Source organism: Sceloporus occidentalis, unplaced genomic scaffold (genome assembly GCF_023333645.1).
Source record: "Sceloporus occidentalis isolate IW3139 unplaced genomic scaffold, rSceOcc1.0.p SCAF_28, whole genome shotgun sequence".
In the NCBI taxonomy this organism is placed as follows: domain Eukaryota; kingdom Metazoa; phylum Chordata; class Lepidosauria; order Squamata; family Phrynosomatidae; genus Sceloporus; species Sceloporus occidentalis.
The window spans coordinates 5172467-5193548 of NW_028317008.1; the positions used below are offsets into that span (position 1 = coordinate 5172467).

At 36.4% G+C, this 21082-nt stretch overlaps 1 protein-coding gene across 1 annotated transcript in view; it reads left to right on the forward strand.

Moving 5' to 3' along the window:
- LOC149299719 (myosin-binding protein C, slow-type-like) overlaps positions 1-16082 on the forward strand; it is a 46196-nt gene extending 30114 nt beyond the window's left edge. Inside the window, exons 19-27 of the mRNA XM_089486020.1 lie at positions 749-883; positions 6522-6689; positions 7149-7237; positions 8992-9187; positions 9681-9820; positions 10279-10438; positions 10969-11105; positions 11506-11692; positions 16003-16082. Of these exons, the coding sequence (XP_089342146.1) occupies positions 749-883; positions 6522-6689; positions 7149-7237; positions 8992-9187; positions 9681-9820; positions 10279-10438; positions 10969-11105; positions 11506-11692; positions 16003-16082 (1292 nt within the window). The remainder of the gene's footprint in view (positions 1-748; positions 884-6521; positions 6690-7148; positions 7238-8991; positions 9188-9680; positions 9821-10278; positions 10439-10968; positions 11106-11505; positions 11693-16002) is intronic.
- Positions 16083-21082: the final 5000 nt, after the last annotated feature.

A 21082-nucleotide genomic window follows, 5' to 3' on the forward strand; every position in this document is an offset into this window, starting at 1 on the left:
GATTGTAGAGGGGTGAGACGGTTAAGAGGTAGACTGACTAAGATAGAGTTACAGTGGTCAAGACGGGAGATAATCAGGGCATGGACAAGAGCCTTAGTGGTATGCTGCGTTAGGAAGGGACGGAAAAGGGCAATGTTTTTAAGATGAAGGCGACAGTTTTTAGAGACACACTGAATATGGGGTGTGATCGAACGAAAGGTCGGAGTCAAGGGTGACACCAAGACAGCGTGCATGAGTAGACGGGGAGATGATGGCACCATTAACATTGAGGGAGATAGATGGGGGAATCTTAGAGTTGGAGGGAGGGAAGATGAGGAGTTCAGTTTTGGAGAGGTTGAGTTTCAAGAAACGTTCAGACATCCAGGTAGAGACAGATGCAAGGCAGTTAGTTACACAATCTAAGACAGAGGGAGAGAGATCAGGGGAGGATAGATAGATCTGGGTCATCAGCATACAGGTGGTAGTGAAAGCCAAAGGATGAGATCAGTTTGCCAAGGGAGGAAGTGTAAAGAGAGAACAGAAGGGGTCCTAAAATCATATCAAATGTGCATGTATGGCTGCAATAATGTAAACCACTTGTACATGGGTGATTCAGAATGGGCTACAAGAAGAATGTGATCTATATACCCCACTACAAAGAATAATGGAATAATGGAAGATATATACATTTTTAATTAACGATTGTAATACAGCAAATATACACAGCATTTGCAATAGATTGTGTGTTTTTTGTATTTTTTTCATTTAGCTGTGACAAGTTCCCCCACAATGCTAGCTGTAGATAATGTGACTGATACCTCTGTTACAATGAAGTGGAGACCCCCCGATCATATTGGAGCAGCTGGATTAGATGGCTATATCATTGAATATTGCTTTGAAGCAGGTGAGTATCCATTCTGGTTGTGCTCATGGTATGATTCTTACCTATATTTTTTCTAACTAATATTCATCCACATTACAGTTATAAGGTATCCTACCATAATCCACTGAATGTTCAGTCCATGCGTACTACTTATTATTTAAAGGGAAATTATCACTTTATGACATACATGATGATTTCAGGCATCAATCTATAACCAATATTATCACATAAATATGTTTGATTTTGACCAAAGCGCCAGCTAAGGCATATCATATAAGATGTGTTTTTGGACGTAATCATGACACTTTTTAGATATGTTTTATAATTTCCCTTTAAGAAACCTGTTACATCTACTAAGATAAATAATTACCAGAAACATGAATCTGAAACATTATATATGCGTAAGATTTCTTATGTTTCCGCATCCATTTTCATTGCAGTCTATACGTAGATTTTAACCCAATCTTACAGATGAATGTGACTGTGCACAACATTTCTCTATGCACACACTAGCATTGGAACGGGAATGATATCTGTATAAATACTAATGTACTGAAATCATTTGGATAATCCACCGTCTCGCTGTCTTTCTCGTAACCATGCTAAAAATCAGTGATTTGTGCATTTCTGTTCAAGCAGTAGTTTAAATTCATGTTAGAAATGTTGCTATGGACATCATTGCCATTTAATGTAAACATCTGAGTTAACATCTGCATAACATAAACATGTCAAGAAATATAAGTTTAAAACTCAAAAAAGTAAAATCTGCAGCCTGTAATGGCCCATAGTTCATAAAAATATGTATTTGCTCATAACAAGTTTTGCAGGTAGAATTTGTGGCCCATTTTTCAATAATAAACATAATTTTTGTATCACTTCTGGCTTAATAACCAGAACATTCTGCGCAAATGAACGGAAGCTCTTCGTCAGAATATAGGTAGAATATAATATGATGTGTGGGAACATCAATAGGATGGAGAAAATGGCACTTCTCTTAGGAAGCTTCAGTGAAACGTTTCACAAATATATTCAGGTAAAGTGCATTAGATAAAAAATAAATATATAAATAAATAAATATGCAACCACACACAGTATGCATTTGAGCATGTTCACATTATAATGTGACATGCATGTTTCCCCTCCCATAAGCACACTCAGGCTCATGTATCCCAGCCCTACGCTGTGATCTAATGATGTGTCATTGGCATATGCAAACGTAGTAGCCCATGGGTAAAGAATCCAAAAAGGATATACCTTGTTTGCTAGTGTGCATGTCTGTTTTAGACTTGCCCATATTGGCATAAATTTATTTTTATTTTTCTTGATATCACATTTTAGAAATAGACCATTTGTTAATGAAACTAGTTTATTTTTAACTAGGCCAGTCACTTCTTTTCTACACTTTAATAACACACAAGTGGATAGATTCAATTGAATCACACTTAATTTTTGTATATTGCAGCCAGACAGGGTTAGTATTTAACCCAGCCCAGTGTATGTTCTAGAAAATTGAAGACATTTATTTATCAAAAAAATTAAGCTAAAAACCATATGAAGAAAACTACTTTTGCACTGGTGTGTCTGCCTGAGTGTTAGAGTAGATTAACTCTGTTTTCCGCATGTGGGTTCTTAATTGGTGTGAATATGCCAAATACAAAACTAATGTCCAAGTGAGACACAACTGTGGGCCATGCCCTGAACTCTATAAACAGCATTTCTGAGGTTGGTGCATCTTTACCAGGAGGAGATGAGAAACAGGAGAAGCCTGAATTTACAGAGGCGGAATTGGAGAAGTTAGTAGAAGGTGTCTCCAAAAATGGTCCACAACTTTGTGGTGCCTTATATGCCAAAACCACCAAGGCAGAAAAAAGTAAGATATGGGCAGACATACAAGCAAAACTCAATACTGTAGGGGGCCATAACAGGTCCATTGCAGACATAAAAAAGAGATGGAATTCTCTTAAAAAACAAACCAAGGATAAGCTGTTACAGAAGAAGGAAGACTTGGCAGAGAATTCGGAAGTCCCCACTGCTGTCAATGAGCTGAATACTCTGGAAAAAAGAGTGGAGGACTTGTTACAAATTGAGGAAACAGAGGGAACTCCTTTAATTGATGATGATCTGCAAGATGATATAACTGGAGGTAAAGAAATGAAACCAAGGTTGCAATGCTTAAACATATTATATGAAACATGTTATTTGTGAACACTGAGATAGTAGAGAGTTCTTTCGTAGGTTAGTGGGAGATTGTAACGTGAGTAAGTAGCTATTGATGTCATAAGGACGGTTGCCAATGGTTTAGGACACCTGGTGTAGATCACTTTGACGCATGTGAAGCATATCCAGGGTAAGTTGAACTCATACAGCATTGCTATGCAGACATGTGCATATACAATTTTTTACATTAATGTTGTTTACGTAGTAACATATCATCATTCCTGTAAGATTCCTCCACTCCATGTGTGTGGGAAAACTGTTCGTATATTACATATACTAGAAAAACATGTTTATCTACATTTCAAGTATTACATTCAATAGTTATTTTTTTATTTTAGCAGCATATCTGTGTTTTATACTTACCTACATTGCTGATATTATGAAGCACTATTTCATGATTAAATTACCTTTTTTCTGAGGCCCCCAAAAACATGTTTAAAATCAGTATGTCTGAGGTTGCTCATCTTCAGCAGGAGGAGAGGACAAGCCGAAATTTACTGATGAGGAGTTGAACACTTTATTGGATAACATTGCCAAAGTTGGGCCCCAGCTTTTTGGAGCTCTGTCATCTCAAGCCAGTGCACCAGATAAGGATAAAATATGGGCAGAGATCCAGAAACACATAAATACTGTGGGGGGCAATAACAGGTCTATTCAGGATATTAAGAGAGAATGGAATAAACTCAAAAAACAGACCAAGAAAAAATTGGAACATAATAAAGCCCAAATAATGCTGCAAAAAGAAGGAGAACCTACCAATATCCTTGAGCTAACATCCATAGAGAAGCGCGTGGAGGTTATATTACAAATCAAAGAAATTGATTCTGAGGACTTCCATGAAGAACCTGAAGAAGGTAAAACACCATGTTTACCTTTTCTTCTATGTATTCTGCACATTTTGAACAGTACTTGTTTACAGGGAATAATATTGCATGACATTTTACCACATATTTACAGTCCTGATTCACTTCTTTGTTTCTGCTTTAATTAAAAATAATGCCTAAAGAAGTGTATCAGATGTACGTATTTCAAGCTATGTCTTCCTTTACCATCATGTCTTTGGAAGAGTTTAGCAGTCATGTTTTTTTGGCTTTTTAATTCTGTATATTGCATCTCCATCTCTCTGTCTATCTTTTCTCTGTCACCCAGTTCTTTTTCCCTAAGCAGCTTTATTTCCAGACATATGTGCCATAACGTCTTACGTGTATCATAGCATCACATATTAGCTTGTTAAGTAATGTTTTGTGCATCATCATTCATTTCCTGAAGGGGTAAGCTGGCAGGGTGAATTTGGATTTGTGAAGTTTTTATGTTAAGATATATATTTGGCAATTGAGTTCTTTAGGAGTAAAATCTGCCAGCCTACCACTAAATTATATTCATTGCTTTTGTGACTTTCTCTTGCAATTTAGTATACCGAGATAACTTACAAATATTATTTTAAGTTCAAGTACTGTACATAATTTCATTAAGACGGTAGATATATGTATATGTTTAGCTTTTTTTTTCCCTCCATGTTTAGCTATTACAAACACTGTATTTAATGCTCTAAGAAAAATGTTTTTCATTAGACTTCCCCTTTAATTGTCAAGAGACTGTACCAGTAACTTACACATTATTTGGCTTAAACAAAAAACCCCCAAATATTTCTTATAGTTATACCGGTATATGTGAAGAATAGGAGAAGAAAAAAATGCGGCCAGTTACATTTTATCATGGATGCACTCCAAATGAAATTCAAACACTAACTAGCTCAGTAGCCCCAAAATTAGAGAATAGAAGTCAAGGCAGAAGCTTCGTCAGAAATATCATACTAGGAGAAACAATTAATATATCAGAAGTACAAAGATATGTAATGGTAACACCAATAGTAAAAAAAAATTGCATGCCCTGCTTGCCTTTACATAGGAAGTCATTTGTATATATATCACCTGCTAGCAATTTCATAATTCCACACTAATAGCAGAAAAAAAACATTTATCGTGCTTCTGCTGTCATCGGACATCTGGTTTTGGTTCATACACTCTGAAGTAAATTTACAACAGGGTTAAAACTACTACAAAACAAAACTGGATAATAAATGTGCAAGATACTTGAAGAAACCGTGGAAGAACCCTACAGAATGTTAAAAAATTCATTATTTTGAGGAACATCTAAAATTGAGAACTGCCTGCAAGTAACATACAGATCTTATTAAAGTTGTTTCTTCTTGAGCTATATACCGGTAATATCTTCTTGAAACTTATCACAAACTGGAAAATTCTCAGATTTCTATTGATACACTTCTACAATCTTCTTTCTCCCCTCTTATTCTTTCTCTACTATGTAATTTCTAAGGCTGTGCAGCTAACATGGCATACACAATCATAAAATAATATTAAGTAGCTGCTTATGATCCCTGTCTAAGGGACCCATAAATGGGTGAGGGGGAGATGCCTCCAATAGTGTAGCACAGGTTCCTCATATGGTTATATCACAATAATGCATTTTTTAAAAAACAACTTTTTGATGATGAAAATTATATTACTTAGTTCATGCTTAATAATTCATTATATTACTTGTATTAAATTTGGGGATCCTCCAAAAACATAGAGCTGCCTTAGCAGCTGGAAGACAAGTGTCATGATTTTCCAGGGATGCCTTAGATTCTGTAGGCTTTATTATGGCATGAACTCATTCTTTTATCATATGTTATCTAAAGAATTTGTAGGTTAGGTGCAAAAACACATGTAAATGGGATGTAACGATAACTCTTCCGAAAACACATAAGTTAAGTTCATGATATTAGAAAAATTTGGGAAAGATTTTAGGAGCCATACTGAAAAAGGTAAATGCTTTCAGCCTAGTAAACACGGTGGATAAACATAATCAGTCAATCTGTAATGTGATCACTTACATAGTGTACAAATCCCCAATAGTGCCCTAGTGATGGCAATATAAAATATAAAAGTGTTCAATTATTCTTGCCCACATATACATGATTATTTTGTTTGTATGCTTTGATGTTGTAGTGATTACAAGAACAGGTGCTTGTCTGACCAGCTCCACAAAAACTCTCACAGTGGTCTACCAGCAATTTACCCATTTAACCCATTCTCCTTTTGAACCAGCGGAAGTTGGATGATTTATGGTGAAGGAGAGAAAGAAGAAACAAACATCATTGTTCTGATAGAACTTGTTATAACAAATGTTGTTACTGTCAAAACGTTCTAACAATTATATGGTATTTTATTACTTCCTTAGACACATTCGCTAGCATCAATTGATAATATAAGGTTGCAAATCTAATACTAAACATAGCCAGATGTCATCTAAATGAAAAATCTGTATGTCTATTATTTGGAAGAAATGAATATTAAGGCATTATTTACAAATACACATTTTTACCTGCTGTATTTTCTCTAAAAGTTTTATAACTGCTTTCCTGCTTTCTGTTTACCAGCTGAAGAGTGGATAGTGGCAAACCCAGAACTAACCGATAAGACAAGGTTCACAATCACCGGACTGCCAACTGGTTCTAGGATCTTTGTTAGAGTTAAGTCAGTGAATGCTGCTGGGCCAAGTGAGCCTAGATTACATCCTCAGCCTATTCTGGTCAAAGAGGTCATTGGTAAGTAATACTAAGAGCATAGGTCAGTAGTATGGAGTGTAGACTATTTTGTTTGATGGTGTCCTATTCCATGCAAAGGCTGATCCTGACTGTGCAATATTTACAAGGAAAAAAAGCATATAATCGTAAGGATGAAAAAAGTTATTTTGATATAATATAAAAATATGAATTATTAAAGTTGCAGAAATGTTTGTAATTTTCCAAAATTAGAATATTGGAGCAATTATACAAGACATGGTATTTAGTGTACTAAGCAATTTATTACATTAACTACATGTTGGTGTATATCACAAATTAACATTTATTATATTGTTGAAAGTCTAAAACTGACAACATTACAGGGATGCTATACATGCAATGACACACTTTTTTAATAGGTAAGCGCTAATAAACAATGCTGTCAGCAAACTAAGTATAAGGGTTAATGACAAGTACTCATTTTATTTTCATATTCCCTAGTGCCTCCAAAGATTCGCCTTCCCCGCCATTTAAAACAAACATATATCAAAAAAGTAGGCGAGACTGTGAACCTTGTTATACCGTTCCAGGTAAGACATGCTATAAGTGTACTAAATCTAGTTATGGTTTTTTACTTGTGCTGGTGGAAACAGAAATCGAAACCAATCCAAAATATTTCAAATGGCCAAAGAGGAACTTTTTGCTTATTGCTTTGTATACTATATTACTATATTACCGTATTTGCTCAATTATAAGACAAGGTTTTTTCCAGAGCAAATGCTCTGAAAAATCCCCCTCGTCTTATAATTGGGGTCGTCTCAAGCGGAAGTTGTGTACGCGAATCGCGTAGAGCTCTATACGCTGCCCGGACTAAGCACCGGGGACTCAGAAGCACCGGTAAGTTTGGAGGAGGGAGGGGAGGGAGTGTTAAACGGGGGGCATAAGGCATTTCTGGAGGCAGAGTGCTCTGTGAAATGCCTTTTAACCCCCTTAATGCCACTCTGCCTCCAGAAATGCCTTTTAACCCTCTATATGCCACTTTGCCTCCTGAAATGCCTTATACCTCCCTATAAGCCACTCTGCCCCATAATATGCCTTTTAACCCCCTAAATGCAAGAGTGGCATATATGGGGTATAAGGCAATTCTGGAGGCAGAGTGGCACATATGGGGTCAAAAAGCATATCATGGGGCACAGTGGCATATAGAGGGTTAAAAGGCGTATCATTGGGCACAGTGGCATTTAGAGGGTTAAAAGGCATATCATGGGGCACAGTGGCATATAGGGGGTATAAGGCATTTCTGGGGCAGAGTGGCAAGCCTGGGGGCAGATGTGCATAACTGGGGGGGCAGGTTGTAAAAAAAGGAAATAAAAACAAAGTATTTTTCTCAATCATAGCTTTTATTAACAAACAATTGTTCACATAGTTTACATGAATTAACATTTACTGGTAAAACTTTTATCCTATAGGGTCATCTTATATTCAGGTTTTTTCTTTTTTTTCCCTAAATTAATATTCAGATTTTGGGGGGGTCGTTTTATAATCAGGGTCGTCTTATAATCGAGCAAATACGGTATTAATATTACTGTAATCTGAGATAGACATAGGTGAAGTGAGGAATTGCTCAGGTGGAAATTTGGTAAGATAGAGGGATTGGCACATGAAAATTGTGGGCTAGCCTTGCCTCTTCTCAGTGCCATGCTCCAGAGGAGGGGACTCCTCTATTGTTAGTCTGTGTATTCTTATGCCTCAGTTGGGAAATACATTTCTATGTATACATGTATAAGTACGGCATATATGGGAAAGAGTGTGAGATTGCCCAGTGAAAAAAAATTGAAGCATATGAGTGGAGGTAGGGAGAGTGAGGTAATGGTGCAAAGTCTAGTCTTGTGATCTTGGTATCGTGTTACTTAAAGAAGCTTTTCCATGGACAACTGTACATAGCCTCCTGTTGAACTTCTGCAAAAGGGTGGAGCCTCCGGGCACACTCTTTCCTCTGATTGGCAGAACGGGGGGTGGGAGATAGGCAGTCCGCGTGGGTCTCTCCTTTTGCAGAAGTCCACAGAAAGGCCAGAATAATACCGATAGATTTGCAGAGGTTAAGAGGTGCTGTAACGCTTTTCTTTCTCAGCAAATATGCCTTTATTATTTTAGCATCCCAGTGAACTTTAGAAAAATGGCATAGCTTACGGGCACACTCTCTTCCCAGATTGGAGGAACAAGGGAGAGGGAGGCTAATAATGGTTTTCTTTTGTTGCGCGGTAATTCTTAAGAATTAAAAATAAAATAATTTGAAAGATTTAAATTTTAATCTATTTAAATTACTTTTTCATTTCTCTGTTAGGGAAAGCCAAGACCAAAAGTTTCTTGGAAAAAGAATGGATCACATGTGGATAAAACACAAATTAGTATCCGCAACTCTGAGTGTGACACCATCCTTTTTATTCGGAAGGCAGAGAAGAGCCATTCAGGAAAATATGATTTGAAAGTAAAAGTGGATACTCTTCAGGACAAGGCTTCAATCCACATTCAGATTGTTGGTATGGATACACACATATTGAGTTACTAAATCAAATGACCATGTGCAAACTCATCTTAGGTGCTCATCGGTACTTATTGTATAAAGTGATTTTCATGCAAAGTTTGAAAGATGACCTTATTTTCATAGCAACCAATGAAATATTTCTGTTGATTGCACCATACCATTGGTTGGTATGGTGATACGCTTTACACAGAACCCTGGATTTGTGCAACCTGTGAGGGCTATGAAAATAAATTGTAGTTTTATATGCCCTGAAAACACTGAGTAAATGCTACAGAGGTTACCAAAAGTAGTGAAAGAAATCATTTGTACTTGTATCAAGTATTATCTATTTTTCCTGACCAATACCAAGCAATTCACAATGAATAAGCCATAAGGCTATTTGATTATCCTCTTTTTATTTTACTACACATTGTTTTACTACGACAATTTATGTGAGATCAGAAACCTGTTAGATACACTAAAGTAATTTTCAACCTATTTATATCCAGATCGACCTGGACCACCACAAGTTGTAGTTATCGAGGAGGTCTGGGGAGAGAATGTTGCACTAGAATGGAAGCCACCAGTTGATAATGGCAATGCCAACATTACTGGCTACACCATTCAGAAAGCTGACAAGAAGACAATGGTGAGTCATTAAATGTGACTATTAACAAATGCTCAGTAGGTGGTGCATTCAATTTACATTAATATGGTATGGACGTTTAGTATTAGATGGATTAGATAAACCATCACCGGATGAAAGAACAAATAGGTGCAATCTCCTCCACCGTTGAAAAAAACAGAACATAATAGATGAGTTTTACATAGGTTAAAGCTAAGATGGGTTATTTACAGATTTTTGTGATAACCATTTGTTTCCTGTGGTTTCCTCATACCTGCCATTCTAGGGAAATGTAAAATGTGACATATGGCACATAGAGAAGACAGGGATACCTGATCACCCCATGCTTATTATTATTATTATTATTTTATTTATTTCTGTTTATTTGTTATCATCCTTTAGGCCAATGGACTGGTTACATTTCACTAGAATAATCAGAAAGCATGTATATTGTGATGATTGTTTTTTTTTTGTATCTGTAGGAATGGTTTACTGTCTTGGAGCACTATCACAGGACCAATGCCACTATCTCAGACCTAGTCCTAGGAAATGAGTACTTCTTTCGGGTGTTCTCTGAAAATATGTGTGGTCTCAGTGAGGCAGCTACCAGGACTCCAAATAGCGCATTAATCGAGAAGGAAGGTTGGATGTTTCTTGATTATGATGTGCATTTCCAGTGCATGCCATTTCCTTAACCTCCTAGCATAGAGAGAATAACGCATCACTCTTACTATTTAAAGAACACAATGTGCTTACTTAGAAAAGCACCACATGCTCCTTGCATTGCATACCTGGTAGCTATGTGTGAATTAGTTATGCAACAACTAACCAAAGCTGGCAGAAATTAGCTTTCTTTGAGGCTGTCCGGTGTACCTATGCATATTACACGTAACCCAGTGCCAAATATAAATTACTTTCCACAACTATTTATTCCATTACAGGGACAAATACATTCAATACTTTTGGCCAATACAAAAATCATTAGATTTAATATGCTTTGCATGGAGCACATATGTTTTAATTAAATGGTCCCTAATATTGCCTTGCATGTGATAGCAAAATAATATATTCCTACACTCAGAGAAACTGAAATACTCACTGAAAGCAAAGAAAATTTTAATTTAGCTTTTTGTTATTTTATTGTAAAACAGCTATGGTGTTTTTCTGATCAGGTAAAGCGTACAAGCGTCCAGAATACAAGGACTTTGATTTCACAGAGCCACCAGTGTTCACTCATCCACTCATTAATACAGTAGCTATTGCTGGATACAATGCTACTCTGAACTGCAGTGTCAGAGGAAATCCCAAGGTACATTAATCATACAGCCATAAAAATGTCAATTGCTGTGATACAGAGTGCCATATTCCCATAATGATTACTCTGAAGAATAAAAATACCAAAAGTATGAAGAATCTGAACATATTTAATGAGACTGGCCACGGTAACATTTCCTCATTTTTCAATGTACAGTATCTAAACAGAGCAAATATTTTTTTTACATCTGTCAAATTACAAGTTATGGACTGTGTTTAATATATTATCTGTAATATATATATATATATATATATATATATATATATATATATATATATATATATATATGTACATCATGTAATTATATTCTTATGCAATGAATTTGCGAAAGCCACCGTGTATGTACATTCTCAATGTCTTAGTAAGAAATACAAATTGTTCCTGATTTTCACAGCCTAAAATAACTTGGATGAAGAACAAAATGATCATCGAGAATGATCCCAGATACAGAATGTTTAGTAATCAGAGCGTATGTACCCTGGAGATACGTAAACCCAGCCCCTATGATGGGGCAACATACACCTGCAAGGCTGTCAACGAACTGGGTGAGGCTGAAGTTGAATGCAAGCTAGAGGTGAAAGGTAAGATGCGTTGACGCACAAGTGCTTTGTAAGACTGTATCTCATAATACTCCAAGTACCCTTGTTTACTTTAGATTATGGTAATTGTACATTCTTCAGTGGATAGGACAAAGGGCTAGATGATTCTGTTCTAGGATGTCACAGTAACTTGAAAGCTAAAATGCTCCTAGAGGCTTTTAATTTAATTTTTAATTTGGCTCTAATGGGCCTATAACAGTAAAAAAAATTATGGATAGGTATTACATATGCTTCTTACAGTTTTATTTAATTAGTCATTAAAGTATAATCATTATACATTGTTGTGCCAAATTTACATGGTACATTGTTACTGTTTAAATATATATATATATGTAAAAGCTGCTGTTCCACTTAGACAAAACATTAATTGTACTGTCTAGTATCCTTAGAATGTCTGTCATTTTTTCATATGACATTTAGTTATCTATGGCAAAAACGTATCAGTATCTGATTTTGTGTCACATAACAAGTGTCTTGCAAAAATTATACATCAGATAAAATGTGCGTGATTAAATAATTATTTCTAGTAAGGGTTTGCACATTCAACAGTACTATGAATTATCTGTTTTATGCATCACTCAGTTACAAGTATGTTATATTCAGCAGAGTAGGAGGAATAGCACCTTTAAATACCCACAGGCATATTTTTGTTTCTTATTTCGCTTAAGTTGTGTACTTGTTGTTTTGTTATATAATAAAAATGCTAAATTTAAAAAGTATTAGAAAAAATATTAAGTATTACAAAAAATCCCTGTTGGTGAATGGGAGATCGGGCTGTCGAATCCCCATAATGTATCAGAGACACAGAGGTTTTTCCTTCCCCCACCCAAGCTCTCGGTCTTGCCGGAGATATATTCGGTTGAAAACATCTCCTGCTTGCCAAAATGCAAGTGCGCTATACTCGCTACACACTAGAGTTCCACAGGGTCTAACAAGACCCACTAGTCTGGAGCTGGAGCTTTCCCCAAATGTAAGTACTATATGTTTTATTTTTCAACAGGGATTAAAGAATGCACTTTAATATGCATTCTTAATTAGTGGGGCCCTGTGGAACATTAGACTGTGCTTTAAATGAATGATTTGCTCCAGATTTTCTTAAAGTGTATGGACTTAAAAAAGAGTGACTAGATGGTCTCTTTACACAGGGATCCATGGAAAAAAAAATATATCTTGCTGGCCAACAATGATTTTAATGCAGCCCTTCTGAATGTATTTGACTTCCCTCTACGCAGGGGGAATCTCATCTCCCAGGGTTCAGTGGTAGTGCAATAGAAATAGCCCATCTTTGGTCTTGCATCTTGATGCAGACAAGGCAGCAAACTGTATCAGAGTGTTCACAAAACAGAACACAAAAAGTTAAACAGAATAATAAACTCAGAATTGGGATGTAGTCCCCAAAAGTCATCAGCACTCTTCATCAGACGTGGTGTTACTTCCACTCAACACAACCAATCGTAACGCACATTTATGGACTAAGCCTGTGCGTTGAGTATGCAGATAGAAAAATATTCAGTGGCTAAATATTTTCTCCTGATGACAATTGAAACATTATACCAACGTTGCGTAATTATCATGCTGCATTTGTAATTAAAGTAAAGGAGGTTTGAGAAAGTTACTTTTTATATGTGCCTATATGTGAATTATGTAGTCACAAACTAACAAAAGAAAACCGTTGGTAAATGAGGCGGAAACTGTTTATTCACCAAGGCCTGATACTGAAGAACACATTGGGTGTTTGAAATGGTATCTGTAGAACTGCAGCAGGTAGGTGATGTGATTGGTAAGAAGTTGAATGATATGACAGAGAAACCTCTAAATAAGAATAAGTATATCATTTCAAATGTTCTAATCCTGCAGGGTCATTAAGCGGAGAACCTTTCGGCCTGTGGAAACAGAAGCAGGTTTATTAAATAGATCTTACAGTTGGTGATATCTCTCACTGACAAATTCCCTGTTCACACCAGGCTACTCCTTGCATGTATAGCTTTTATTTGTAATCAGTGCATAGATTACAAATACTGTTTCATGGTAAATAATATCCATACATCTGTATGCCGAGATTATTCCATGAATGTATGTAACATAACAATGTCAACAAAAGCTTTTGTAATATAAAAAACGTGGTTATAGTTCGCTGAACTAGAATTACCCAAATATCACAAGTGCGAGGCTGTATACAAAGACCTCAACGTCTACAGACCTAGACAGTGTAACATAGCTATGTCTTTGCCTTTCACAAACCAATGTTGAGTGCGGTAATTATGGCAGACAGTAGTTGGAAAAAACAAAAAAATGAAGTAATTCAAGCAGTTGAAAGATAAAAGTGAATGACAAATCTTCAGTTATGGTGTAACTTCTATCACAGGGAACATAAGAAAGTCAGGTATGTAATGCTCCATTATGAATTACATCCTTATGTGCCACGCAAATGCTTTTTCCTAAACAGATTGAGACTTTCTTATTCAATATTAAAGTGAGAAAATTTTACTTTAGACTCACCATTATTTATGATTATATTTAATTATAAACCTTAAAGAATATTAAATTCCATTTTTATTCATATATATATATATATATTAGGTATATTGATACTTTTTTTCTGTTGACACTCACCTTATTTTTGCTACAGTTAACCTGGAAAAATGCTTGATTTTGTAAAGCAAATATGCTATTTTGTGTGAATTAATATTTTCAGTTATTAATTTAATTTTGGAAATGCAATCGCCCCCCCTCCCCGCTTTTACTTTTGACACTCTTCCACATTTTACATGTGACATCACTAAACATTTAAACTTTCATAATGACATCATAGCCTCTTCATTCCAGTAATTAATATATTGGTTATTTTCACCTTTCTTTTTCTCTCCCTTAGTTGCACAATAAGGAATATTGAATGTGTATTGTCACCTAAGGTAAGCTTTCATATGGTCTTGTCATATGAAGCTTATGTCTGTTGTTGTGCATCGAATGTTTTCATCATGCGTTAACATGTCAATCTTGTTTGCTTCCCCCATTAAGCCTTTCCTTTAGTTATCCATATATTCTAACATTAACTCTTTAAATAATACCAGCCTTTAAGAACTGTTTATAGTTCAGAGACCATTCATGTAGAAGGCAGTGGATAAGTGGTAACTGGAAACATCATTACTATTGTTTTGAACATCCAAAATAATAGTCTAAAATGTTAATCAAACTTCTAATTTAAAATTATCGGTTTAATGTATCTGGATCTTTGGACCACATTTGTTATATATGTTGTTACATATACAAAGCATTCAGAGTGCTCTGTTATGTAAAGACACAGAAGCAATGTTCTGGTCTTGTTATTTCCTATTTCATTTCCTAACCTAGAAACATGGAAATGTATGAAAATATTTTTTCTTTTTTAATAGACTGGGTATTTACAGTAGAGTGGAATATTTAATTGAACTGACTTTACTATGCATCATAAAAAAGTCAGTCCAGGTGAAATTCTGCAGAAGGGTTTTGATGGCCCTGCATAATACCTAGTTTAATCAATGATACTACCTTAAAGAATTCATCTGATATTAACTATGCATTGTGCAGGGCAAACTTTGTCATAATTGCAGGAGACATTTGTTAGCTGCATAGTGAACTTGGGGAACTGTACTGTTCATTTAAAATGTAAATTAAGGGTTTAGTGGTTATACTTCAAATAACAACAAAATAATTTACCTTACAAATACCCCTTGCTTGCGTTAATTATTTCAAGGCTGGGCTTAGGCATTTAGAATAAATATGATTTATGTTTCTAATTGCATGTTTCATTTATTTACCAAAAACTCTCCAAAAGACAAGTCTCCTCACCCATATTGTTGACATGTTGGCCATGGCCAAGAGTTAACAAGGCACTATAATAAAAATGAAAGCATATAATAACAATGAGCGTTATAAAAACAAATAAAATGGATATTACCATTAAATATGCATTTTGTTTGTTGTCATATGGACCCCCTTTTATACCGCTACTAACATAATTCCCTTAATGTCTGGTAAGCTTCTCTTCCAGATTACATGCAAGTTAAGCATCTAAACTCTAATGTGAACTGTTCACACGTTTTCATTGAGCCCCTTTTACATCTAAGGAAAGAATATCGATGAGCAATATCAATATAATATCTGGTTTAAAGAAGTCACAAAACCAAGGGACATTTAAAGGTATAATGATGTAAAATGGGATTTAGGCCAGTCAGAATCCAGGTGACCTACAAAATGCGAAGATGATCAAGATCAAGAGTTCTGATTTTAATATTTCCAATTTTGGTTCATAGGAGGGCTGACATTTTTCCGCCTTCTGATGCAAGGTGTGCCCCTGTCCGTCATTGATTCTTACATGCGAGAGATGAAATGAAGCATGCAAGCAAAGCCATGAGTCCAGGCTTCTGGACATCACTTTGTGACCTTGAAATTGTGTCAATAATGTGTAGTTCTTTTCTGTACTGCAGTTTTGTTTTTTGTCTGATAAAAATGAACGCATGAATTGCTTTTGGAAAGTGCGTGAGAAAGAGCAGATCAGTATACGAGTTACATATTTTTTTTCTGCTTGATTTGATTATTTTAACCATTTCAGAATCACTGGTGCCGAAAGGGTCAAATATTCACACTATATTATGAATAAGTCACAATAGCCAAACCTGTAGCAGCAGAATACAGGCTGAGTGCTATAACAAATAACAATTGCAGTGAAGTATACATCTGCCTTGTAATGGAATATACCAGATTGTACATCAGTGATGATCAAGTAGATGAGATAGCATAAATTATGTGTTAGCAGTATAGGTACTTTACAGCATCTTTACAGCATCTTTCAGGTACATACGCAATAATAGGAATGCATAGCTTGATTTCATTGGCTTCAGATCTGATAACCTATATGTACTGTGTAACTAATGTACAATAAAAAAGAAAGTGTTATGCACTATAGATATAGCTGTCTTTGTTTTTGTGGTCTGACTGAGATATGCGATTCTGCCTTGGTCGTTTCATCCCACATGTAGGCACTGAATGTCTGGTAATCTTCTGATCAAACATTAAGGTCACTGATGTGGTCAGCGACAAAGATCTACTACTGGACCCCTGGGCACAAGACCATTGATGCCCTTACTTGAATTACACAAACATAATAGAAATTAATTAAAAAACTATTGTGTTGCCATCGTGGTTTTCATAGAAAGATGTACATGTACAAATGTCATAGTCATTTACACATCATCTATACATATACTGTTAGGTTGAGAAATATTTGGACTGACACAAATTTTGTAATTTCATCTGTTTAATCTAATGAAATTAAGTGATCGTTAAGTAATGAACATAGGTTTAAAGTGCAGTCTCCCAGTTTTAATTTAATTTAATTTAATCCCAATTGGAGGAAGGGTTTAGGAATTACAGCTCTTTAATATGCAGCCCCCTCTTTTTCTAGGGACCAAATTGGATAATTGATTCAAAAGCTGTTTCACGGACAGGTGTGGGCTTCGTTATCTCATCTCAGAGAGATAGCAGGAACATTAGGAGTGGCAAAATCTACAGTTTGGTACATTTTGAGGGGGGGGGGGAACGCACTGGTGAGCTCAACATAAAAAAGCCTGGATGTCCACGGAAGACAACAGTGGTAGATGATCGCAGGATGTTTTCCACGGTAAAGAAAAACCACTACACAACATCCAGTCAAGTGAAAAACACTCACCAGGAAGCAGGAATATCATTATCACAAGAGCAAATATAGAGGGTTCACCACAAGGTGCAAACCATTCATAAACCTGGAGAATAGAAAGGCCAGTTTAGACTCATGATTTAAAGCATACCGCATCATCTGTAAAACAAGGTGGAGGCAATGTGATGACATCCAATGGCACTGGGTCACTAGTGTTTATTTATTATGTGACAGACGCAGCCGGATTAATTCTGAAGTGTAAAGGGATATATTGTCTGCTCACATTCCTCAAAAATGAAGATTTTAAGGCAAAAAGTGGAATATTCTGGCCAAGTCAATCACCTGATCTCAACCCGACAAGCATGCATTTTACTTGCTGAAGACAAAACTTAAGGCAGAAACAATCAACAACTGAAGACAGCTCCAGTAAAGGCCTGGAAAAGCATCACAAAGGAAAAAAACCTTTTTTGTTGATGTCCATGCATTGTAGACTTCAAGCAGTCATTGCCGACAAAGTATTCTCGACAAAGTCTAAGGAATTAACATTTTATTTATGATTCTGTTGATTTGCGGAATTACATTTGAGCCTCTGAAATAAGAGGATTATGTATGAAAATGGTTTTAAACGTTTTATACAATATTGTTGTCTAAACGTTTTATACAATATTGTTGTTCAACCCCTTGAATTAAAGATGAAAGTCTGCACTTCAATTGGATCTCTTTTGTTAAATTTCAAATCCATTGTGATGGCGTGCAGAGCCAAAATTGTGAACATTGTGTCAGTGTCCAAATATTTCTGGACCTAAATGTATCCATACAAAAATTCTAACTTTGTTTTGGTAACTAAGCATTACCAATTTCAAAGGACCTCAGGCACTTCTGTACATTGTTATGAAAAGTAGCCCTAACTGAAAACTGAATGGTTTGCTTACAGAATCATTGTGTGGTACACATACCCCACGGGGTAATTCTGCATGATGCAGTGCTAGCACACTTGACAAGTTATAATCTGTCACTACAGTCACTACAGTTGAAAGGCATTGTACATCAGCATGAATTAGAGCTTAGATCACACAAGAGACATGTAATGTTAGCTGAGGGACAGCACCAAACAAAGTGACAAGGCCTTTAATTATAACAGGTTAGACTCTGATGAGTGTATCTTCTCTTTTTAAAAACATAAGAAACTGCTGATGAATAGCATTTGCTACAAGCTTGTACAGCTTAAGACACTCCCTGGAGGCAATGAGATGATTTACAACCACCTACAGCTCTCACATCCTCCGGCTGGTGAGATTGTGGCCTCTTCTAGACGCAAAAGTCTCTGAATTAAAATCACAGATTGACACCGCCATGCAACAGATTGCAGCTAATACATCCGACATAGCTGCTCTGGAACATTGACAATGAGAATGGCTTGAACAGTCTCTAAGACACAATCAAAACCCAACAAGAACAGATACAGACCTTAATGGACAAAATGGATGACCTAGAAAACAGAAGTCGCAGAAATAACTTGAGAATCATCGGCCTCCCAAAATGCATTGCATCACAAGACCTGCTTGCCACGCTACAAACCTGGCTCCCAAAGGCTCTAAACATCCCAAGGGAGGTGAACAACCCATTATTCATTGAGAGAGCACACTGCTAGCCCTGGACATAAAAGGGTAAGGTCAAAACAAATGATTTTACAGAAAAAAACGTCATCCTCACGGCCTACCAAAAAATTAAATCTGTGATATATACGATCATCATCAAATCTTACTTACATACACAACGAAGGAAGGGATTCTTTACAGTACTGCCAAAGAGAGAGGTGTGCTATCAAATACAATAAATGCCTTTTAGGTATTTTTTTTTTTTTTAGAAAAGCTGAACATACAGGGCGATAAATGATTGAATAAACATTAGTATTTTAGAGTTTACTGATCCAATGGGTAATCTGATTGTCCATTGGAATCACAAACTTTTTTCCTCTGTGTCAAAATCCGAAAAACATCATCATTGGGTCTTTTTGCCTTCTTTTGTATAAAAAGCAGGAAGCATAGGTAGAGAGGGTTGAACTTGATGGTCCTCAACCTTAATTACTATGTTATTATGTTACTTTTCAGGATTATTCAGCACTGCCCTCTGGAAAAAGAAGGAAATTATCTCTTGTCTGCAAAACTCTGGCTGAGAAAGGCACACGCTTCACCCTGATGTACCCGGTAAAACGATGCATCACCTATGAAAGACACAATATACTGTACATCTGGGACACTGTTCACAAAGCAAAACAAAAGCTGTAGGATATGGAACTTTTGTGAATGTTTTGGAAGTTTGGCTATGTGGTTCTATATGTTTATGGTTACTAATGATTGGGATGGTTGGGATTAAGGTTTTTTGTGACCAGTCAATTCCTCTTTCCTGGCTATTGCTTTGTTGCTATGTATACCTATGAAATGTTTCCCAAAACTTTCATTATTGAAGGACCTTGAGGCCGAGCTTTGGGACATGGCCTTGCCCCTACTTATAGGTTTCAATGCATTTTTCCCACTATCTATATAGGTTAGTACACGAGCACAGCTTCAACTATCCTAAATCCCACTGTTACAACCCAGGATGGCATCAAACTAGTCTGGAATGTAGCAGGTTTGAACATCCTCCTCAAAAGGAAAAAAATAGCGAACCACCTACATAAATTACAATTTGACAGCACTACGGAATATGATGGTGCTATATGAAACAAAAATTAACAATAATATAATGTGATTTTCCTTTAGAACAAACTGAAAAGACCAGGAGGGTACTCTTAAAGATTTGTGGATAGGTTGGTGTACATCAGCTACTGTTCCAACTCAAGAGGGGTGGCCATCCTGCTCCACAAAAATCTATCTTATAATATTAACAACAAAACTACTGATCCTGACGGCAGGTATTTAATATTAGATATTACCAAAATGCTCTTTTTGCAAATTACAAACTGCTTCAAATCTTCTTCTAGGTGGTGCTTTCAATTATTTACAGGGCTCTTGGCAGAACAGGACCTAACCACAAAGCAACTGAACAACAGGAGGAAGGTATTGGTAACCTGTCACATAAACTAGTTTTGATTGACCCATGGTGGACCGTAATCCTTGATTTAAGGAATTAATGGGCCCACAGCACATTGTCCAGAATAGACCATGTATTCTCTTCTTCACACCTCCCTCAAAAACTCTCAGTCCCAGATAGAACGTTCAGCCTTGGTTTGCACTCCAAACAGGATATTCCTCTTTTACCTAACCAACAGGGATGATTTCACAGCTATGCTGGGGACATCCTGCATTTAGTTGTAGATGATAACTAAAAACATATTGATAGCCACCTACTATTTTGGGAGACCTCAATGGCGGTAGTGAGAGGACAAATTATATTATACACTTCCTCCAAATGTAAGGAATGGCACACAAAAATTCCACATACTCAATGACTCCCACCCAAAAGCCTTCCAATAATATAAAAAGACCCAGGATGGACCCGTTAAGGTCCATTATCTGCAATGCAACCTACATTCTACTAGAAAACCCAAAGGATTACATATCCCAGGCCTTCAATGAGTCTCTACTGCCATCACGCAGGAGCACACCCACCACAGAAGTTCTTTACCCAGACGCAGCCGGGTTCGGTGCACCAGACGGGTAGTGATACAAGCCAATGTTGGTACATGGAGCAGGTAG